The sequence below is a fragment of the Anomalospiza imberbis genome, chromosome 3 (genome assembly GCF_031753505.1).
Source record: "Anomalospiza imberbis isolate Cuckoo-Finch-1a 21T00152 chromosome 3, ASM3175350v1, whole genome shotgun sequence".
NCBI lineage: Eukaryota > Metazoa > Chordata > Aves > Passeriformes > Viduidae > Anomalospiza > Anomalospiza imberbis.
In genome coordinates, this window is record NC_089683.1 from 34,857,542 (window position 1) to 34,874,335 (window position 16,794).

Below are 16,794 nucleotides of genomic sequence, written 5' to 3' on the forward strand. Positions count from 1 at the left end.
CAACATATCAAGGCAAGATATTTGGCTTTAAGTCATCTACAAAAATCACCCTTGCTCCTTAGCAGGGTTACATCAGTTATGCTGCACTTAATTATTTATATGTATGGCTTTTCCTCCTGAGAGGTTCAGGTTCAGCTCTCTTGGAAACAAGAAATAAAAGCCAACCATCAGATGGTTTTCTACTGGATCTAAAAGGGTGCAACTACAGCAGCTGTCTCTCTAAGTAGTAATAATGGGGGGAACGTGTGATTACACTATGTTAAAAAAAATTGATCTTGCTTTAAGCAATTCCTTCAAGTTTCACAAACTATGAATATTTTTTACATAAAAGTTCCCAGAACTTAGAGTGCTTAGCACTGCCTCTGTGCACTGGGCAGAACAGTGTGCACTACCTTTAATGTTTACATTGGAATTCTCTCAAGGAGAGTAATAGAACTGACATACAGGCCAGCTGCAGAAGCTCAGACTCTTGTGAGGACAAATACTTAGAACACAACGCCAACAAAAAGGACAAGTACTTCAACACAAAGAAGTGTTAAGGAGCACTCATTGAGGTTTTAATTATAGTCTTTAAGACTGCAAATTAATTAGTGATTAATATATGTTATAGATATTAATATATTTGTTAATATAAAATATATATTTGTTTTATGAACAAAGTCTGAGACCTTGCTGACACCTGTGATGAAACCAGTCAGAAGAAGAAAAGTTTCATTTTTAGTCTGGAATTACATACCTGGAACACCAGAAGATAGGCTACACAAAATATCTAGTACAAACATACTATGGAAAGCACCTTTTCAGCCTCACACATATGAAGCCAGAACATCAAACAAAGGGGGAAAGGCCTCATGGTCCAAGAATTCTGCCTGCTTTCTTCCCCACTACAGCTACCACAGCTTTTTAAAGCATCTTCACTATAGGAAAAGCATTAATTATCTAGAGTGGAATATTCTCCCTGTCCAAAGTCATAAGAAGCTCAGTCTTGAACCTCATTTGTACAGAATTCACTCACTTTGAATATCAAAGAATCTGTCTCAGATAATAATACAAATTCAGCAAAGTAGAGGAAAGATGAGAAATTACAGCTTTAATGATCTTTTCCTCTCACCCACAGAACTCACTTCCAACCCTCTTTCCACACAAATCCTGCTCCACAACTAGCTCAACAGAAACATGCATTTTTCTGCTCAAATACAAGAATTAAGCATTTCTGCTTAAGTTGATATGAAACACCAAGTAATTCTGGAGCTAAATGTGCCACTTCTCTCTTTTATTGATTTGCTGGAAGTAAGAGCTGAGTCACAAATCATTACTGCAGCGCCTTTTTTGCAAAGTTCTTAATAGTTTAAGATATGAAAAAATCCATTTGCATTTGGTGGGCACCAACCAATGGTTATAAGATTAAATTATAACAGCAGTTGCCTTGAAGAAATGCTATTTCCCATCCTATTGTAATATGGCTTCTTAAATGCCAAACTCTAGGGGAAGAAGAGATATGGAAAAAACCCTGCTAACATTATAAATAGGTTTTGACCAATAACTTTGCATGAAAAGGAACTTTTATCTGCATGGCAAATCTCAGACCTCATTCTACAAGACATTTCCTTCAGCACTTCCAACCTGGAAGCCTTAACCAAAATACACATTAATTTAGAGACAAAACTGGAACCACCAGCCAATCTTCTGTCGAGCCTACAATGCATTTATTCCATTTCCTCTAAGGGAATTGTTCTCTCCATCCATGCAAGCATTAAAGTAACAGTTCTCTTGCATCTTGGCTCTTGCTGCAAACAACAAAGCAATTTTAAAGGCATTATAGAATTGCAAGATTATTGCTTAGAAGGATAACAGTCAATAAAATCTATTTAAATTACTATTGTCAATTGCCTATTGACATTAGGCACATTCACAGCCTGATACCAGGATTCCAGCCGTGGCCTGTGATTATCCTTTCAATGAAAGTGACCAACCCCTAACATTACCTGTTGGTTGTATGAATTCATAACTCTTATCACTTGGGAGCTCACTGGAATATCAGTAACAGGATCAAATGCAGCTTTTAGGCAGAGAGTACAGCTACGCTAGAAACACAAGGATTTCACATTTGCCACAATAGCACTGGGCCATTTACTGTAATCTCTGCACTACAGCAATTTCTAATCCTTATCAGCCTTTACATGCTGGGCTGGTCTTACACTCCAAACACATGTGGCAGAAAGTGGTAATCAGCTGAGGCATGGTACCTGAGCTCTTTCAGTTGCCATGCTGTAGTCTGAGAAGAATTCTATCCCCAAATTATCTCCTTTCCTCAGAAAATCATCTGGTTTTAATAAACTATCAGTACACTATCAACTCTGCCCAGAACAGCAATTTGTAGTCCACTAAAAAGCTGAACAAGACTAAAAATATATTGCAAGAAGCCTGATGTTCCAGCTCCAATACTTAGCTGTTACATTTTGGGAATACATTAATAAAACAAAAAAAAATGAGTGGGGATGAGACAACGTGCAAACAACTTCAGTGACATGGTAATTAGCTACAGCCTTTGTGCTGGAAAGAGATCAGTTGACTAGGCAGCCTCAGAAGCTGACACATCTGATTCAATATCCAGCCCATAGTCCATGCTTTCACTACTCCCTCAGCAAGATTATTCTGAGTCCAGTTTTTTCATCAGTATAATAATGACACAACCCAAAATTTTTACCTAGAAATGAAATGCCCTCAACCATGCAGGCAGCCCTGTTGAAAACACGAACATAGTTGCAGGAAAAAGAAACCAAGTGTAATGCAAAGCTCTGCACAAGTCAGTGCCAACAGTATGACCTCCTGGAAGCACTCTGAAGCAGCTCCAACCAAGCAGCAAGTACTTTGTAACATGGTTGCTACAATTTCAATCCATTACCTTGTATCTATGTACCTACCATAATGCAGAAGAGTTCATAAAACCAAGTGGCTGCCTTGTAGGTGAATGCTGTGCCTTAAAACAGTCTTTTTAACAGTCTTTTTAACTTTAAATATATTATATCATTCACAGTTAGACACAGCTTTACCCTCTCCTTGCTAAGAAAAACAAACAAAAAAAAACCAAAAAAAAACCAAGGTAAAATATGAAATTGTACAATTCCTTTATGTCCATTCCCTTTTACTATATCAGTTAAACAATAATCTTTTAATTCTGCCACACAGGTGAGTTTAAATCTCATAAATCTTGAAAACATTGAAGTCTATTTCTAAGACTTGACTCTTCAACATGAGCTGGTAGCCTTTCACATACTGCAGATTTCTTGATGTTGCAAAAAACCCCAAAATGTTAAATTCAATGGAACATCCACCTGAGAGATAGAAGATGCAATAAGAACTACTAATATTAAAAAAACCCTGACAGTACTAATTTGCTATCAACAGTTTAAAGTCACCAATGCCTCTGGATGATGCATTTGCCACTGGCAGTAGAAGTCTTCTATTAAGCTACTGATGAGCGAGGAACTTGGAATCCATCACACAGCCTCACATCCAGGCAGCAAAGCTTAGTGCAGAGTCAGATGTCTAGACTGGAACACCCAGAAGTGTCAATTTAACTCTTAAGCATGATATGGAGCATGATATTTGGAAGGTAGTTTCTCATAACACTGTCTAAGCAATTTCCAGCTTTCTGCTGAACAAGAAGCAGCTCTTAAAACTCACCTGTTACAAACATAGCAAACCTTGCCTGTTAACACTCTTGCCATTCACCACCAACAAAGGCATCTGAAGCTTAAATCAACTTCTCAAAACCAGAAAAACTCTAATGTAGAGTCTTTCATAGTCATTTTATAGAATAAAAGATCAGATCACAAAGTTGCAGGTAAGGTTCACATATGAAAATACCATTGTTTCACTTGCCAGCAACAAAACATCACTCCTAATAAAATGTACATGTTTTCAAAACACTGACACACTAAATATGGTGAGTTGCTTCTGGCTTGCTGTCCCTCAGCAGAATGTACATTCTCCTAAAAATACATTTAGATGAAGCTATAAAACTTAGACTGGGAGCTACAAACACAATAAACATACTCTGGATTCCAGAGCCATGCAACAGGATCCAAACCCAAGTCTTCATTTGAAAAGGTTGGATTTGAAAACTCCAGGGCTACTAAAGGACTGATACAATGATAAGTTAAAGTTTTTATTTATATTCGACCTTTATATATATAATGAGAAACAGCAGCCTTCAGAGGGAGGAAACAGGCCAGCTGGTTTGCTCCTTTCATACGAGCCCTTACACTCCCTGAAGCAAGAAGTGAAAGGAAGAGTCCTGTGAAAAGCAGTCTGAACTCCCACTGAAGTGCATCTAGGTCAGCTCTTCAATTCTGTTAAAGACGTGCCCCTCCCAGCCCCGTCCTGCACTGTGGCAGGATCACCCATCACCACCCTACTCTGAGGACCTTCCCCTACACTTGTAAACTTGCATACATTTAAACAATGTGGGCGACAAATCAGCATGTTTTATTCATGCTTCAAGCAGTCGTGTCTTTCTCTCACTTCTGTGGAGGCCCATTTTAGAACATTCTGTAAAGTATCAGAGTGATTTAAGATATATAACAAAACTATGCCAGAGGCACCAGGAGCCTGCCAGGCTCTGCAGGCTAACCCCTGACCATCTGCTATGGAAGCACCCGCTGCCATCATGTCACCTGCTCTCGTGCAAAGCCAAAAGTCACTTTGAAGCGATGCACTGTACTGTCAGCAATCAAGCCACAGCCTTCTACCACGTCTTAGGACAGAAAAGTTTAAGATACTTTCTTGAAAAGACATGTCTTTTGGTCCTTTAAGTGCATGGTAGAACAATCTTAGCTGAAATGGACACCAAACTCTCCAATCTACCTTTATCAGTGTTTTGCATCTCAGCCATAGCCTAGTCTCCTAAACACTTAAAAACAATGAGCAAAGAATGCTGTTTTAGTTTTTATTCCTTCTTTGAGTCAGTACAGCAATCTTGTCAAAGCATATGGCTCAACTGTTTCGTCAGAACTCTGCGACCCAATTGCAACACAGGAGTTCCTGCCTCCTATTGGCGTTTTACCTGTGGTAATTTCGCACATTGGCCTACGACCAAAAGGAGTTGATTGCCACAAGTCAGACCCAAGCTGCAGACACGTCCTGTCAGCAACCCGCAGTTCTCAGTACATGTGAGAGGCAGGGTTTAGTGGTCTTCAAGCATGATCATGTCTATCTACTCACAAAACCATCATAACACATTTGAGTTTTATCAATAGCTAGAAAAAAGCAGACTCTAGGACAGGCAACTGGCTGACATGCTGCCTCTGCTCAAATGGCCAGAGTAAAAATTACATAAAGACACAACATTAGCATAACATCAGGGCCTTTTAGCATCCAATCCCTGTCATTAAACTAAGTCAAGATACAGATATAATCTACAACAAAGCATGAGATCACATTATCCCGGGCAGAAAAGAGAAACAGAAAGGTATTTAAACTTGGCTGGTCCAGAAGTCAGCGGTAATATTGTGCACTGTCATTTCCCGTGCCTACAACTAAGCCTTGATGCCTAGTGAATGCCCCATTTGCCAGAAAATACTATTCTAGTACTCCACCTACATTCATTTCAAGGCTGATGTCCAACATCACTTGTGATGCTAGTGCAGATGGATAGTATACTATATTCCCTCTCTTAGTGAATTACAGCTCTCAACTGCTTTAGTAAATGTGTTTCACAACCTAAAGAGAAGACTTTATGAGCACAAGCAAAACATGTTTTGTATTGATTTTGAGTATTTTGAGCCAGCTCTGAAGTAAACATGATCAAAACAGCAAGATTAAAAGCATTAAAAACTGTTTTAAGGGTCCAGCATATGGTTTGCAATTTTCCAGAAAAAGCAGACCTTACCATACTCTGCAAAGTGACAAGCTAGCCTCTGCCAAGTATTCCAATTGCCTTCCAGCAATTGCCAACATCTGTTTTATTCAACTTAATTTAAGTCACCACCTCTCATCCAAGCAAAATTTTGGACAGAAGGAAAACCAAGCAGCTGTGCTGAATCTGATGGGGCAGGATACTCTAATATCAGTTCACCAGTGAGGCTTCACACTGCAATCTTGCTGATACTGCTGACTCAGAGGAACAGAAGTACTGCTGCAAAGCCTGCGCTACAGATCACTGCCTGCAAGGCTACCGGGCAGACTTCTTCTATCTTCTCATTTAGTCTGAGTTCAGGGTTCAGTCTTGTGCCAGGTGACCCATCCTTTTCTTTATATCTCCTGCAATGAGATCCAGACCCAGATTTCCTGGCTTGCTTTACTCCTTGCTTTTTTGTTTTCATGGTACTTGAAACCCCTCTCTCCAAACCAGCCAGAACACTATTCCTAATCTGCATGTCATGTGTTGAAGCCTGGAGACGCAATGTTTATCACTCATTGGTGAGGCTCCTGTATTTACCCAAGGCACACAACAGAACTTGTGCTTTTTCACCCTTACCAGCATCCCGATCTGTGCTCCAAAAAGGAACAGGGCATGGTAACTTAAGGATACTGTTTGATACTGTTTAGACTCACCTTTAGGCTATGGTAAGGCTAAGATAAGGGATATAATGTCATCACTCCACTCCCAATTTTTCCCCATCCTCAGAAATACTGGTGCCAGCTCCTTCAGCAATACTGTATGTCCACAGCTGACTGAGGAAGGTCTATCCCTTTGTTTTCTTCAGTGGCAGGGAGTGAATTTGATGTACATGGCAAGGTTTTGGTAGCACTGGGAAATGCTGCAGCTGTGACTTTTGAGAACAGGGGTCTCTTCCAGAGGTTGAGAGAATATCTGCTCCAGCACCATGGAGTGCATCCTGTACCTCCTGCTCCACCTTTAACCTGGTGTTCTCTCTGCCGTTTCATTTTCCCACTTCTTCTGTCTGTCCAGTATTTTCTGCTTTTTCTTATGTTTGTTTGCCTTGAGGTGCCAGAAGCTTGGTGGATGAGCTCAGCTGTTTGTTGCAGCAGATCCACCATGGAGGTAGTTGTGTCTGGCACGGAGCATGTCCTGGTCTCTTCTCATGGAGGCCAGCCGTGCAGCCAACAACTTGTCATGGACACAGCATTGGGAGAAGATAATCAGTGCAGGAAGAGCAAAGTAGTCTCAAGAATCTTGAGCAGCAGTAGAAAAATGCTAAAAGCAGTGTGCCTCTACTATACTACCATTTCTTTAAAAGTGGGAGCTGCAAGAGCAGGAAATTCTCCTCTTTGGCTGCCAATTTCTCAGTCCAGCAAGAAGCAGAGAAAATGAGTAGCCTTCAAAATGCTTTATGCCCTTCAAAGTTATGCTGTCATCTACTTTTAAGCACGTCAGAGGATCCTTCACATGGCAGAGACACAGAAGCATGGACTGACCACACCTACAGAGCACTTTCTTGGAGACTTCACAGAATTCCCCACTAGTGTGACAGGCCCATGTAAAGCATGCACAGAAGATAAAGGGTTTAAGAGTGAGGCTGGGAAATCAGACGTAGATGAAATCAAAACACAGAAAATCAACCAAAACTGCAGATTTTTGTTGTCATTTTGAAGATGTTCAGTTGCTGCCAAGATCTAAGGGAGCAACATTATGAGACTATTATGAAACATACTCAACTACTAAATAGGAGTGATTAAAACTGTTCTCTGGTCACTGCCATCCTGACAATCTCATAAAAAGCTACTCCATTATCAAGGGCTACAATGGAAGTCAGTACAACAGAAAGACCTGACCTGTCCCAGAATTTATCATCCATGACCTTGACAAAGCATGTGTAACAGAAGGATCTTATTTACTCTTGAAAAAGACTAAGAATACCTGCTCTCAGAACTAGTCAATCTTTATCAAGTTACAGTGCTTACATGAAAAAAAAGTTCAATATTACAGTGCCTATTAATTTTCCTGTTCCCTCATCTTCCCTCTTCCTTTCCTTAGGCATTGCACCATAAGACAACTTACACACAGAACAGCTGAAATGCAGAGGATCAAGTGATCCTGCCCATATTTCAACATTTGGATCTTAACATGAATTCAAACTTCTACTCTGATTCAAACATATTTTGACGAATTGACCAAGTCTTGGCTTGATTAGAAGGGCAGCCTTCTCTTGGTATGACACATACCTTAAGAACAGTATGGGGCTGGGGGGGAATTGAAAGTTAATGCCACTTAAATGCTCAAGAACAACTAATCTGAAAAGCATTTTTATTACCTCCCCTTACCCACGACAGACATTTATTTCTACTCCTATTCAAAGATCTGCATGCCTACAAACTTTTGGGAAAGGACATGTTAGAAGCCCACAGAAACAGCAATTCAACACAAAAACTGATGATGAGTCCTTACACAAAAGAAATGTGCTAATCTAATAAAGAATTAAAGAAAACAAGTGCTTGCTTGGACATTTGTCTTTTCAGGTGTGAGAGCAATTCATTGGGGTGACAGAGGAGCTTACACTATAAAATCCACACCAGCTATGACAACAAAAACTGAGACACAGTATTCCAGCTGATCTTTAGCAGTAACTTTTAAACAAAGTCAGTTCTCTGACTCACAGAAACTGTGACAAATTACTGCAATACAAGATATGGTGAAACATAAAAGCAGTTTCATTAGTAAAGTGTGAAGGATTAAGCCCACTGTGTACCGGGACTCTGTTCTTGGCAATTTTCTTGAAGATACACCCACAGCTGTAGAGACCAGTGCCACCTGGACTGCAGAGCAATGCAGTACATCTACACTACTCCCACTAGGAGAGGGCCACAAGTGCCAACAGTCTTGGAACACTCCCCAAATCACTTCAACAGCAAACAACTTCTGAAATATACACATCCTAGTTAACCTTGCCCTTTAACCCACTGAGTTAACAGACACTGAAGTCTAGGGACTCAAGGTAGTCCACTGACCCCCAACTTTTCCCAAAAATCAGAGACGGACATATTCCCCAGGAGTAAGACAGAGGTTTCTAAGACTAACCTGTGGGACCCAGCAACATCATCTTTACTGAGCCTAGGCAAAAAAGTTTAACACATTGCTTTTGGTCAACAGACACTTCTATTTCAACACTAAAGACCAAAGTGATTCAAGTTTGTTAGGTCAACACCAGATACTGCAGAAGAAAGGTAGAAGACAGCAAGAAAGAAGTGTCTGTACAAGCAAAATACTGACACCAGCCCTGCAGTTCAGTTACCACCATGAATTAAACTATAAAATTCTTTTCAGAGTCTCTGCTTGCCAGGTCCATGCAAATATACAAAATTAGACTTGGGATGAAAATAAGTTACAGCAGATATACATGTCATCTCCACAGCAACAGAAAATCAAATCCTGATATTCCTCTGCTTTGTTTTGACTTTTCACAAGTATCTCCCAGCTCTTGATCAGACTTCAGAGAAGGTCCTCTACCTTATGAAAATTATTTTGAAGAAGTAAGGAGACACATGTGGTCTTTTCAGAATACACACTGAAGAACTTCCTCCTGCTGCAAAGAAATTCAGTCAGCAAAATAAGTCAAGGAAAATCCCAGTCATTTCTATCATTTTCACAAACAGGAACTTGTTACAACCACCTGCAGATGCAACAACCTCACTAGTTTCCAATTCACTTCCCTAAATGAAAGCTTGAAGGTCTGTTTCTGAGTGAGATCCTATAAAGAGCTGAGTTGAGATCTGCCTACTTTTCCCTCATCTATCATGTGTTTTCATATTTGAAAGTCGTGTTATTTCCCTTCTCCAAAAGCATCTACCTGTTGATACCATCAGAGTCATTCCCTTTTGAGCCTGGAAGCAGCTTTTTACTTGGCCCACACAATTAAACCCACAGTGAAGCCTTAACACATCTTTCAGAAAACAATTCTAAGAATCAAACTCCTATGCTGTGCACAAGTATTGCCTTCCCACTTGAATTATCAGCTTATGTATCCTATATGTAGCCCATATGCCTCATTCACCCACTGCAATGGCCCTTCCCACTGCATCAAAATAAAGTTGCTAACTCCCCACTTCTTCACAGGAATAATAATTTAGCTAACAAACATTGGTTAGCCGAGGGGTAGGAATCCATATAATTGTGGAGATTTTTAGACAGCTCCTGGATGACAACAGTTTTGTAAGTCGAAAATGGTCAGAGCTCAACTGTCCCAAACCATCAGAGCATCCCAGATTTACATTCCTTTTCCCACCACAGGGATTGAGAAGTTCATTTAATGCCATCTGGTACTACTTCCAGCAGTTGTTGAAAATTCACTAGTAGGAGATCTGGAGTTCAAGAAACTGGTAAATCATGTTAACAAGCATAAGATGGTAACTGAATGATACTTTAGTACTCCTTCACATGACCAGCCTGTCCATCATTGAGAATCCATGCCAATAGACAGCAGCATCTCTATTACAGTCTGGATTTGAAAGCTATAGCAAGTATAGAAAACCACACAAAAGTAAACACTTAGCAGCTCACCTTTTCTACACTGAAGATATTAATTCTGTTTTTTTCTTCCTTACTTTTACACCACCTTTTACCTTGTCACCTATGATCTCCCTATAACCCTCTGGAATTATTATCTTCTACAGAAAGCATATGAGAACAGGCATCATTTTATCCTATCCTTACAGGACTACTTAACGCATGTTAAATAGCTGATCTCTCAATTTAATTTACAAAGCCCAGTTGCTAAGTAGGGCAGTAGAAGAGAGGTTGTGTGACTTGACACCTGGCCACTAAGACACTAAATAAAATTATGGAGTTCCCTAAGGACACAGAACCCCAACGTCAATACCAGAATTACAGCTCTTCATAAGGCATCGCTCCAACCATCACTCTCTGGAGCCTGAACTTTTAGTCACGTAAATCCTTCATACCTATGGCACTGGAAAGTTCTACCTTTCATTCTTCACATCTTCAAATGCTACTTATCCAGCTTGAAATGCACCCAGCCAATGAAACTCTGAACTGCTATTTACAGCTTGTAAAATAGGAAAAAAAAAAAAAAAAAAAAAAACCAAAAAAAGCAGGCATATATCTTCCCAGGAAATTATAATTTCTTTTCCTCTTTTATGTGTGACATGCAGGCAGGTAAGAAATTCTGTAGAATTCTACTGGCTTCTGTCTCCATAACACCCACTTTCTTGAATAGTACTATCAGCACCAATATCCAAATACAAATCCTTTACAGTCCTTACTATAACACTGGTAGATTACTTCTACCTCACTTTAATCCTGCCTATTCCAGACAGTACTTTTATTTATATATGTATATACACACAGAAACACAGAGACACATAGACACAGAATGCTTTCAAATACATGAGCTATGCTTTTTTAAAGCTAAGACTTCTAGTAACAGATATGGTCTGTATAGGACAATCCAGACACAGCCTAAAAAGTGTTTAAAAAGATTAAAAAGTGTTGATGGCTACCAAACAACAAGATAGAAGAGACATCAATAACCAAAATTATTTTTTAAATATACAAGAAAACATGACAGAATACATGATATCAAGACCAATTATCTACTTAAATAACAGTTTAGACTCCAGTGAGTCTTCAATCAATGCTGCTTACATCAGCATTTCTTGGACACATATGCAAGAGCATCTAGATATACTGAAAGACCAGCCTACTGTTTGTCACTTGGAGTGTAAGCTACAAAGTCATTAGAAGTGAAATCTGGAATTATTTTCCAGAAGTAATGCTACCTCCTTTTAGCAAATACTGTATCATCAGAACTGTACTTACAAACACCTGCACCCGCATTACTTAGTAATGGCCAGCAGCCAAGAGACTGCTTGGTATAAAACCTGCTGATCTTTACTTGAATGTACTTCTTACCATGTCCAAAAAAACCATGGGAAACCCACTTAGTTTTAGATATTAACACCTGCTGTTGATCTGCCAAGTTCAATGCTGGACAGAGATACTACTGGTAAACAAGGCCAATTAACATCACACGACCAAATTCTTTCACTGTTCTACTACTTGGTGTCTCCAGGCAGGGGCTGACAGTTGAAATGAAATCATCAGGATGAAACATGACTAGTTCATTGTTTTCCAATAAATGTTTTGCCTCAACCTTGTTTCATGCCTTAACTAGCTAATGTCAGTCCAGGATACATCTAAAATCTGAGATAAAGCCAACAGCCATCTTCAATAAAAGATGGACACAAACTACTGGACAGCTCACAAAGTTGCTGTCCGATATTTGGGACCTCAGCAACAGCCCATAAACTCTCCAAAGGTTGTCCCAGTCTACAGCACGGCGTTATCCCAGTGCCTTGCCATGTAAGCACGCCATCATCCAAACCTCTTCAGAAGTGGAGATGCAGTACTGTGGAGATGGCCCCACTCATGCTGGTGCTTGGCCAACTCTGGGAAGATCATTTGTGTATATCTCATCCTAGCTTAATCCTGACCAATGTAGGCAGTGATAAGCTTGTGTCCATTTTGCCCTGTGCCCCTTCTTCCCAAGCCCCTGCTCCCTAAGGCGCTCTTTCCACTGTCTTCCTGGATAAAAGGCAAGAGGTCATGAGGGAAAAAATGGCCGAAAGAGCAGTATTACGCAATAAGAGAAGAAATGCAATAATAACTCATCATCTCCAGGAGATTTCCCATCACCCTCATGCTTTGCAAGCTGGATTAGAGCAAGTGTGACAGCCAGCCGGCTCAAAGGCCCACTAAAGTGCCCTGCGGGCAGGTTCCTCAGCCCCGGGCCTTCGCTGGGGAAACAAAAAGGGATGCTCACAGTCCAGGTGCTTTTTCTTGGGCCCCATCACTTCATGCGTGGTGGCTTTGCAGACGGCTCTGGCTACGGCCGATCCCGTAACGCTGTACTGAGCAGCTGCGATGCGATCTGTCAGCGTCTGACCCGACATCTTCGAACGGCGTGCGGGCTGCTGCCTGCTCTGCAGGGGCGAAAGACACGGGAGGGGAGGGCGAGATGCCGGGTCTGTGGCCGGGGGGAGGCACGGCAGGGACGCGCACAGGCAGGGGCGCACGCACACGGGCACCGACACGGCCCCGCCACACGCACAATGGTCCCTCGGGCAGCCCGGCCCCTCCCGAGGCGCAGCCCCCCCGCCCCGTTGTGTAAGCCTCTGCCTCGCTAGAAGCCGCCCGGGGCAGGAAGAAGGGTATTTTAGGCGTTGCGAGGAACAGATGAAGGGGAAATAATGACGGCAGCTGAAGGAGGCTGCACACAAATACGGTGCGAGCCCGCGGGATGGGGGGGGGGGGAAGGCAGCCCTCCCGCACCTGCCTTGGCAGCGCCCGCCCCGCCAGCCGACCCGCGGAGGAGCCTCCGCCGCGCCCCGGCCCCGCTGCAGCGCCCGCGCCGCCGCCTCCCCGGTGGGAGATTATGGCACCGTTGCGCCATGTTCTGCCCTCCCGGTGCCTCCCCCACCGCCACCCCCGGCCCCGATAGGGACCCCCCCGCGCCGGGAAGCGGGGCGCCGCTGGATGCGGCGGCGGCGCCCAGCGCCATGCAGCATCCCGGCGCGGGGGGACAGCGGGATGGACCGAGCGCCAGCGGCCGACCTGTCAGCGCGTCCTTCCCTCCCGTCCTCCTGCCGCCGCTCCGGGGAGGGCACTGCCGGCCCCCGCCGCGACCGCTGCCCGGCCCGGCCCGCTGGCGAGGCGCCCCGCGGCGCAGCAGCCCCCCCCGTCCCTCCGGCCCCGGTAGCCCCGCCAGGTGCCGGGCGGGCTGCCCCCTCCCGCCGCCGCCGCCGGGGATGCGCTGGGCGTCCACGCCCGGGAGCCGACGCTGCTATTTCCAGCCGGCGGCTTAATCCTCCCGCAGCCTAATCCCCGCGCTACTGCCGCAGCAGCGCCGCCCCCTACCCCGGTGCAGAGGGCGGGACGGAGCGGAGCCGAGCGGCGCTGCCGCTGCCGCCGCAGATCGGTGGCCCGGCGCAGTCAGGTGACCCCGTTCCCCCACCCGCATCCCGCTTCCCGGAGGTGGCGGCGGGCACGGCCGGAGCTGCTCCCACGCGGGGGCTGTCCCGGTGGGGATCCGCGACTCGGGGGAGCCGAAGGCACTGATGCTTCCCCGGTCTGCATCATGGTCCTGTCGTGAACGCTTAAAACAGTGCCTTGAGGGATCCCAAAACCGCACATAGACTAGATTTCTCCAGAATGTTGTTATGATGTTATTGTTATCAAAAACATCTGAAATATGTCCCCAGAAGGGTTTTCTCTCTGTTATCTAAGGTACCCTACGGGTCTTGGTTACAACCCAACCACACTCGGGAGGATCTATTGCTACAATTTTATTGTGTAATTGAAGCCTACCGGAGTGATCCGTGGAGTATTGGGAAATGTGGCGTACATACATTACCATAAATTGGCTGAACTTAGTTTTGGAGTAAAGTGATTTAAGTGGGTGGGGTCTAAACGAAATGGCACTGGCAGCAATTACTTCGAGCTGCTGGTAGAACAAATTTCAGAAGACGATGTCAGCGCATGTTATTAATTAGCTGGAGAAAACACTATGTACAGTTAGTATTGAAGAGTTGTGCACACCAAGTGATAACTGGGTTGTGCTGCATACAAAGACATATGGCACCATTTCCATTTGTTATAGCAGGAGCAGAACACTGACAAGGGATTGTGGTCTGTGACAGTATGAAACAGCAGATTCTTTACTACTTCATTCTTTTTTTTTTTTTTTTTTTTTTTTTTAACCCAATAACACAGACGTTTTAAAATCCTAGGTAGCGTGAAAGCTTGAGAATGCTGTTAAAATAATGCTCAAAAGTTCAAAGTAGCTTTTCTGTGGGAAATCTCTTCCAAAACAGCTGTAAAATGGTGCCTTGGACCACTGAAAACAGGTGTTCAGATTTGCACATTTTTTATATTGGTTAAATCTTCTTCTTTTTTGCAGAGCAGATAGAGATATTTGGATTTCAAGATTCAAAGGTTTTCTTAAATACAGTGTTTGACTATGGAGAGGAATTCAATTAAAAAAAAAAAAAAGATGTAAAGTGTATACCACTGTTAGCAATCAGCATTAGGAATCTGCAAAATTCAAATATTTCCATAAGAGAGACTCTCATATTCCAGTAGTGAGAATGTGTCCGTGCTTCTCAGTTCTGTTCCATATTGAGTAGCAAATAAATAAACCATGGAGTTGCACAGGAAGATAATACTGTGCTCTTTAGCATTACTGTAGTCCACCACTGTTCAAGTATGGACAAATTTTAGTAATATTTAGAAATTGTTTCTGTTACCACAGAAATGCTAACTTCAATGACTAGGAATTTGTCATTAATGACATGATTTATGGCAGCTAAAAGCACGTCTTAGCAGAGGCACACAAACAATTTTTCCTCTCTACTTCACAATAAGTTATTGGGGTCATACTCCCAATTGATTTCAGAGGAAAGAAACAGTTGGGATCTAATGATACTTCGTGTTCCATTACTGGTGTTAAGAGTGACTCTGAACTTTTCTTGGTAATACTGACAGGAGTTTAGAACGGCTTGACTTTAAAAGAGAAACTTCCTTTTAAACAGGTATATTACAGAAGAAAAACACAAATTGTTTTGGAATTAGATGACTCCACACAGCAGCAATTTAGAATGGTTTTATTTTCTGCAAGCAGGATAGTTTTCAACCCTATGCTAGCCTAAGTATTTAATTAGTGATGTAACTTTTATTAACATCTAGGTACATCTTCAGTGTGAAGGTCTGGATACTTTCTGAACTAGTCCGTGTTGTTATCAAGTTACTGTCACTGAGATTCTTATCTGTGTCACCAAAAATTGTGTTTGTTAATACTCAACTAATTTTATATCTTCATATTGTCAAAATATTGAAGCAAAAGATAAGTCAGATAATCTGTACTATTGCCTTAAATTTATGCAGTTTCTTAATGAAAACCTAAGATGCTTTAAGAAGGTAAGACAAGAAGACATTAGTAGTCTTTAAATTCAGAGTGAAGGGATGTGATCTACTGAAGCTGTATTGCTTTTGGATTTAAAACCAAACACCACTCCCCCAAAAATCACCCAACCTCACAAAACAGGAGTTTGTGTTTGTACTGAAAGCCACACAGGAAATATGAACCATCTTGAATAAGGATATACCACGGAGAGAGCTGCCCAGGACTAAATAGGTGGGGAGTTGGGGTTGCCATTTCACAGGGTAATTTTAGATGAAGTCCCAAGAAGTTGCCTGGTGTGCTGGCTCTGTGAAACCTAGGTTCACAACTTGACTGGTGGAGGTCTAGACGAGGGCCATATAAGCAGCTAGAAAGAGTTCTTGCTGTTAAAAATAACACAGAATCAGTGATGTCTTTCTTGACTCTTTGTAACTGTGCTTTCAACTTAATAATGAAAGCCTTAAAGAAGAGGAGATATATTAATAGCCATTAACTGAATAGCCATTTTGAAGCAGAAAGATAATTCTTAACTGAACTTGAAGTGAGAAAAATAGAGTTGGTCTGTATTAACCTCACATTCAAGCACATGTGGAGGGAAGGAGGCATGTGTAAGGGCTGATTCATCACATCTCACACCTGAATTCTGCCCCAGAGGTGACCATCTCTTGGGTGATGTAAGGCATGTAGACTCTATTTTCGTGCACTAAAGTGCACTGAAAATTTGGGAGTTTCTCACCATAATTCTGGGGTTTTGTCCATTTTTCCTCCCAGTTTCTCCTGTCAAGTCTTCCAGTTCTTCAGCCAGCTTCAATGCCCTTTCCTCCTGTCTTCACAGGCCAGGCAGAGACTTAGACCCCAGCCTGTCTGTGCCTGAGCCTGCATCAAGCCCAGTGCTGTTGTTCTGCTTCTCCCTCTT

At 42.5% G+C, this 16,794-nt stretch overlaps 1 protein-coding gene and 1 long non-coding RNA gene across 18 annotated transcripts in view; one reads left to right on the forward strand and one right to left on the reverse strand.

Annotated features, from left to right (window-relative positions):
* Positions 1–13,684, reverse strand: part of SNAP91 (synaptosome associated protein 91) — a 63,463-nt gene extending 49,779 nt beyond the window's left edge. For 6 of the 17 annotated variants that reach the window (XM_068183946.1, XM_068183935.1, XM_068183942.1 and 3 more), the window contains exons 1-2: positions 13,535–13,682; positions 12,744–12,903 (exon numbers count right to left, since the gene is read on the reverse strand). In XM_068183946.1, the coding sequence (XP_068040047.1) occupies positions 12,744–12,873 (130 nt within the window). In that variant the 5' untranslated portion in view covers positions 12,874–12,903; positions 13,535–13,682. Of the gene's footprint in view, positions 1–12,743; positions 12,904–13,534 lie in introns of all 17 variants that reach the window. The other 11 variants (XM_068183944.1, XM_068183943.1, XM_068183941.1 and 8 more) reach the window with 4 other exon arrangements.
* A 170-nt stretch (positions 13,685–13,854) lies between these two features.
* On the forward strand, positions 13,855–15,418 carry LOC137470498 (uncharacterized). The gene is made up of 2 exons (XR_010997097.1): positions 13,855–13,916; positions 14,710–15,418. It is a non-coding gene; the product is annotated as an uncharacterized lncRNA (long non-coding RNA).
* Positions 15,419–16,794: the final 1,376 nt, after the last annotated feature.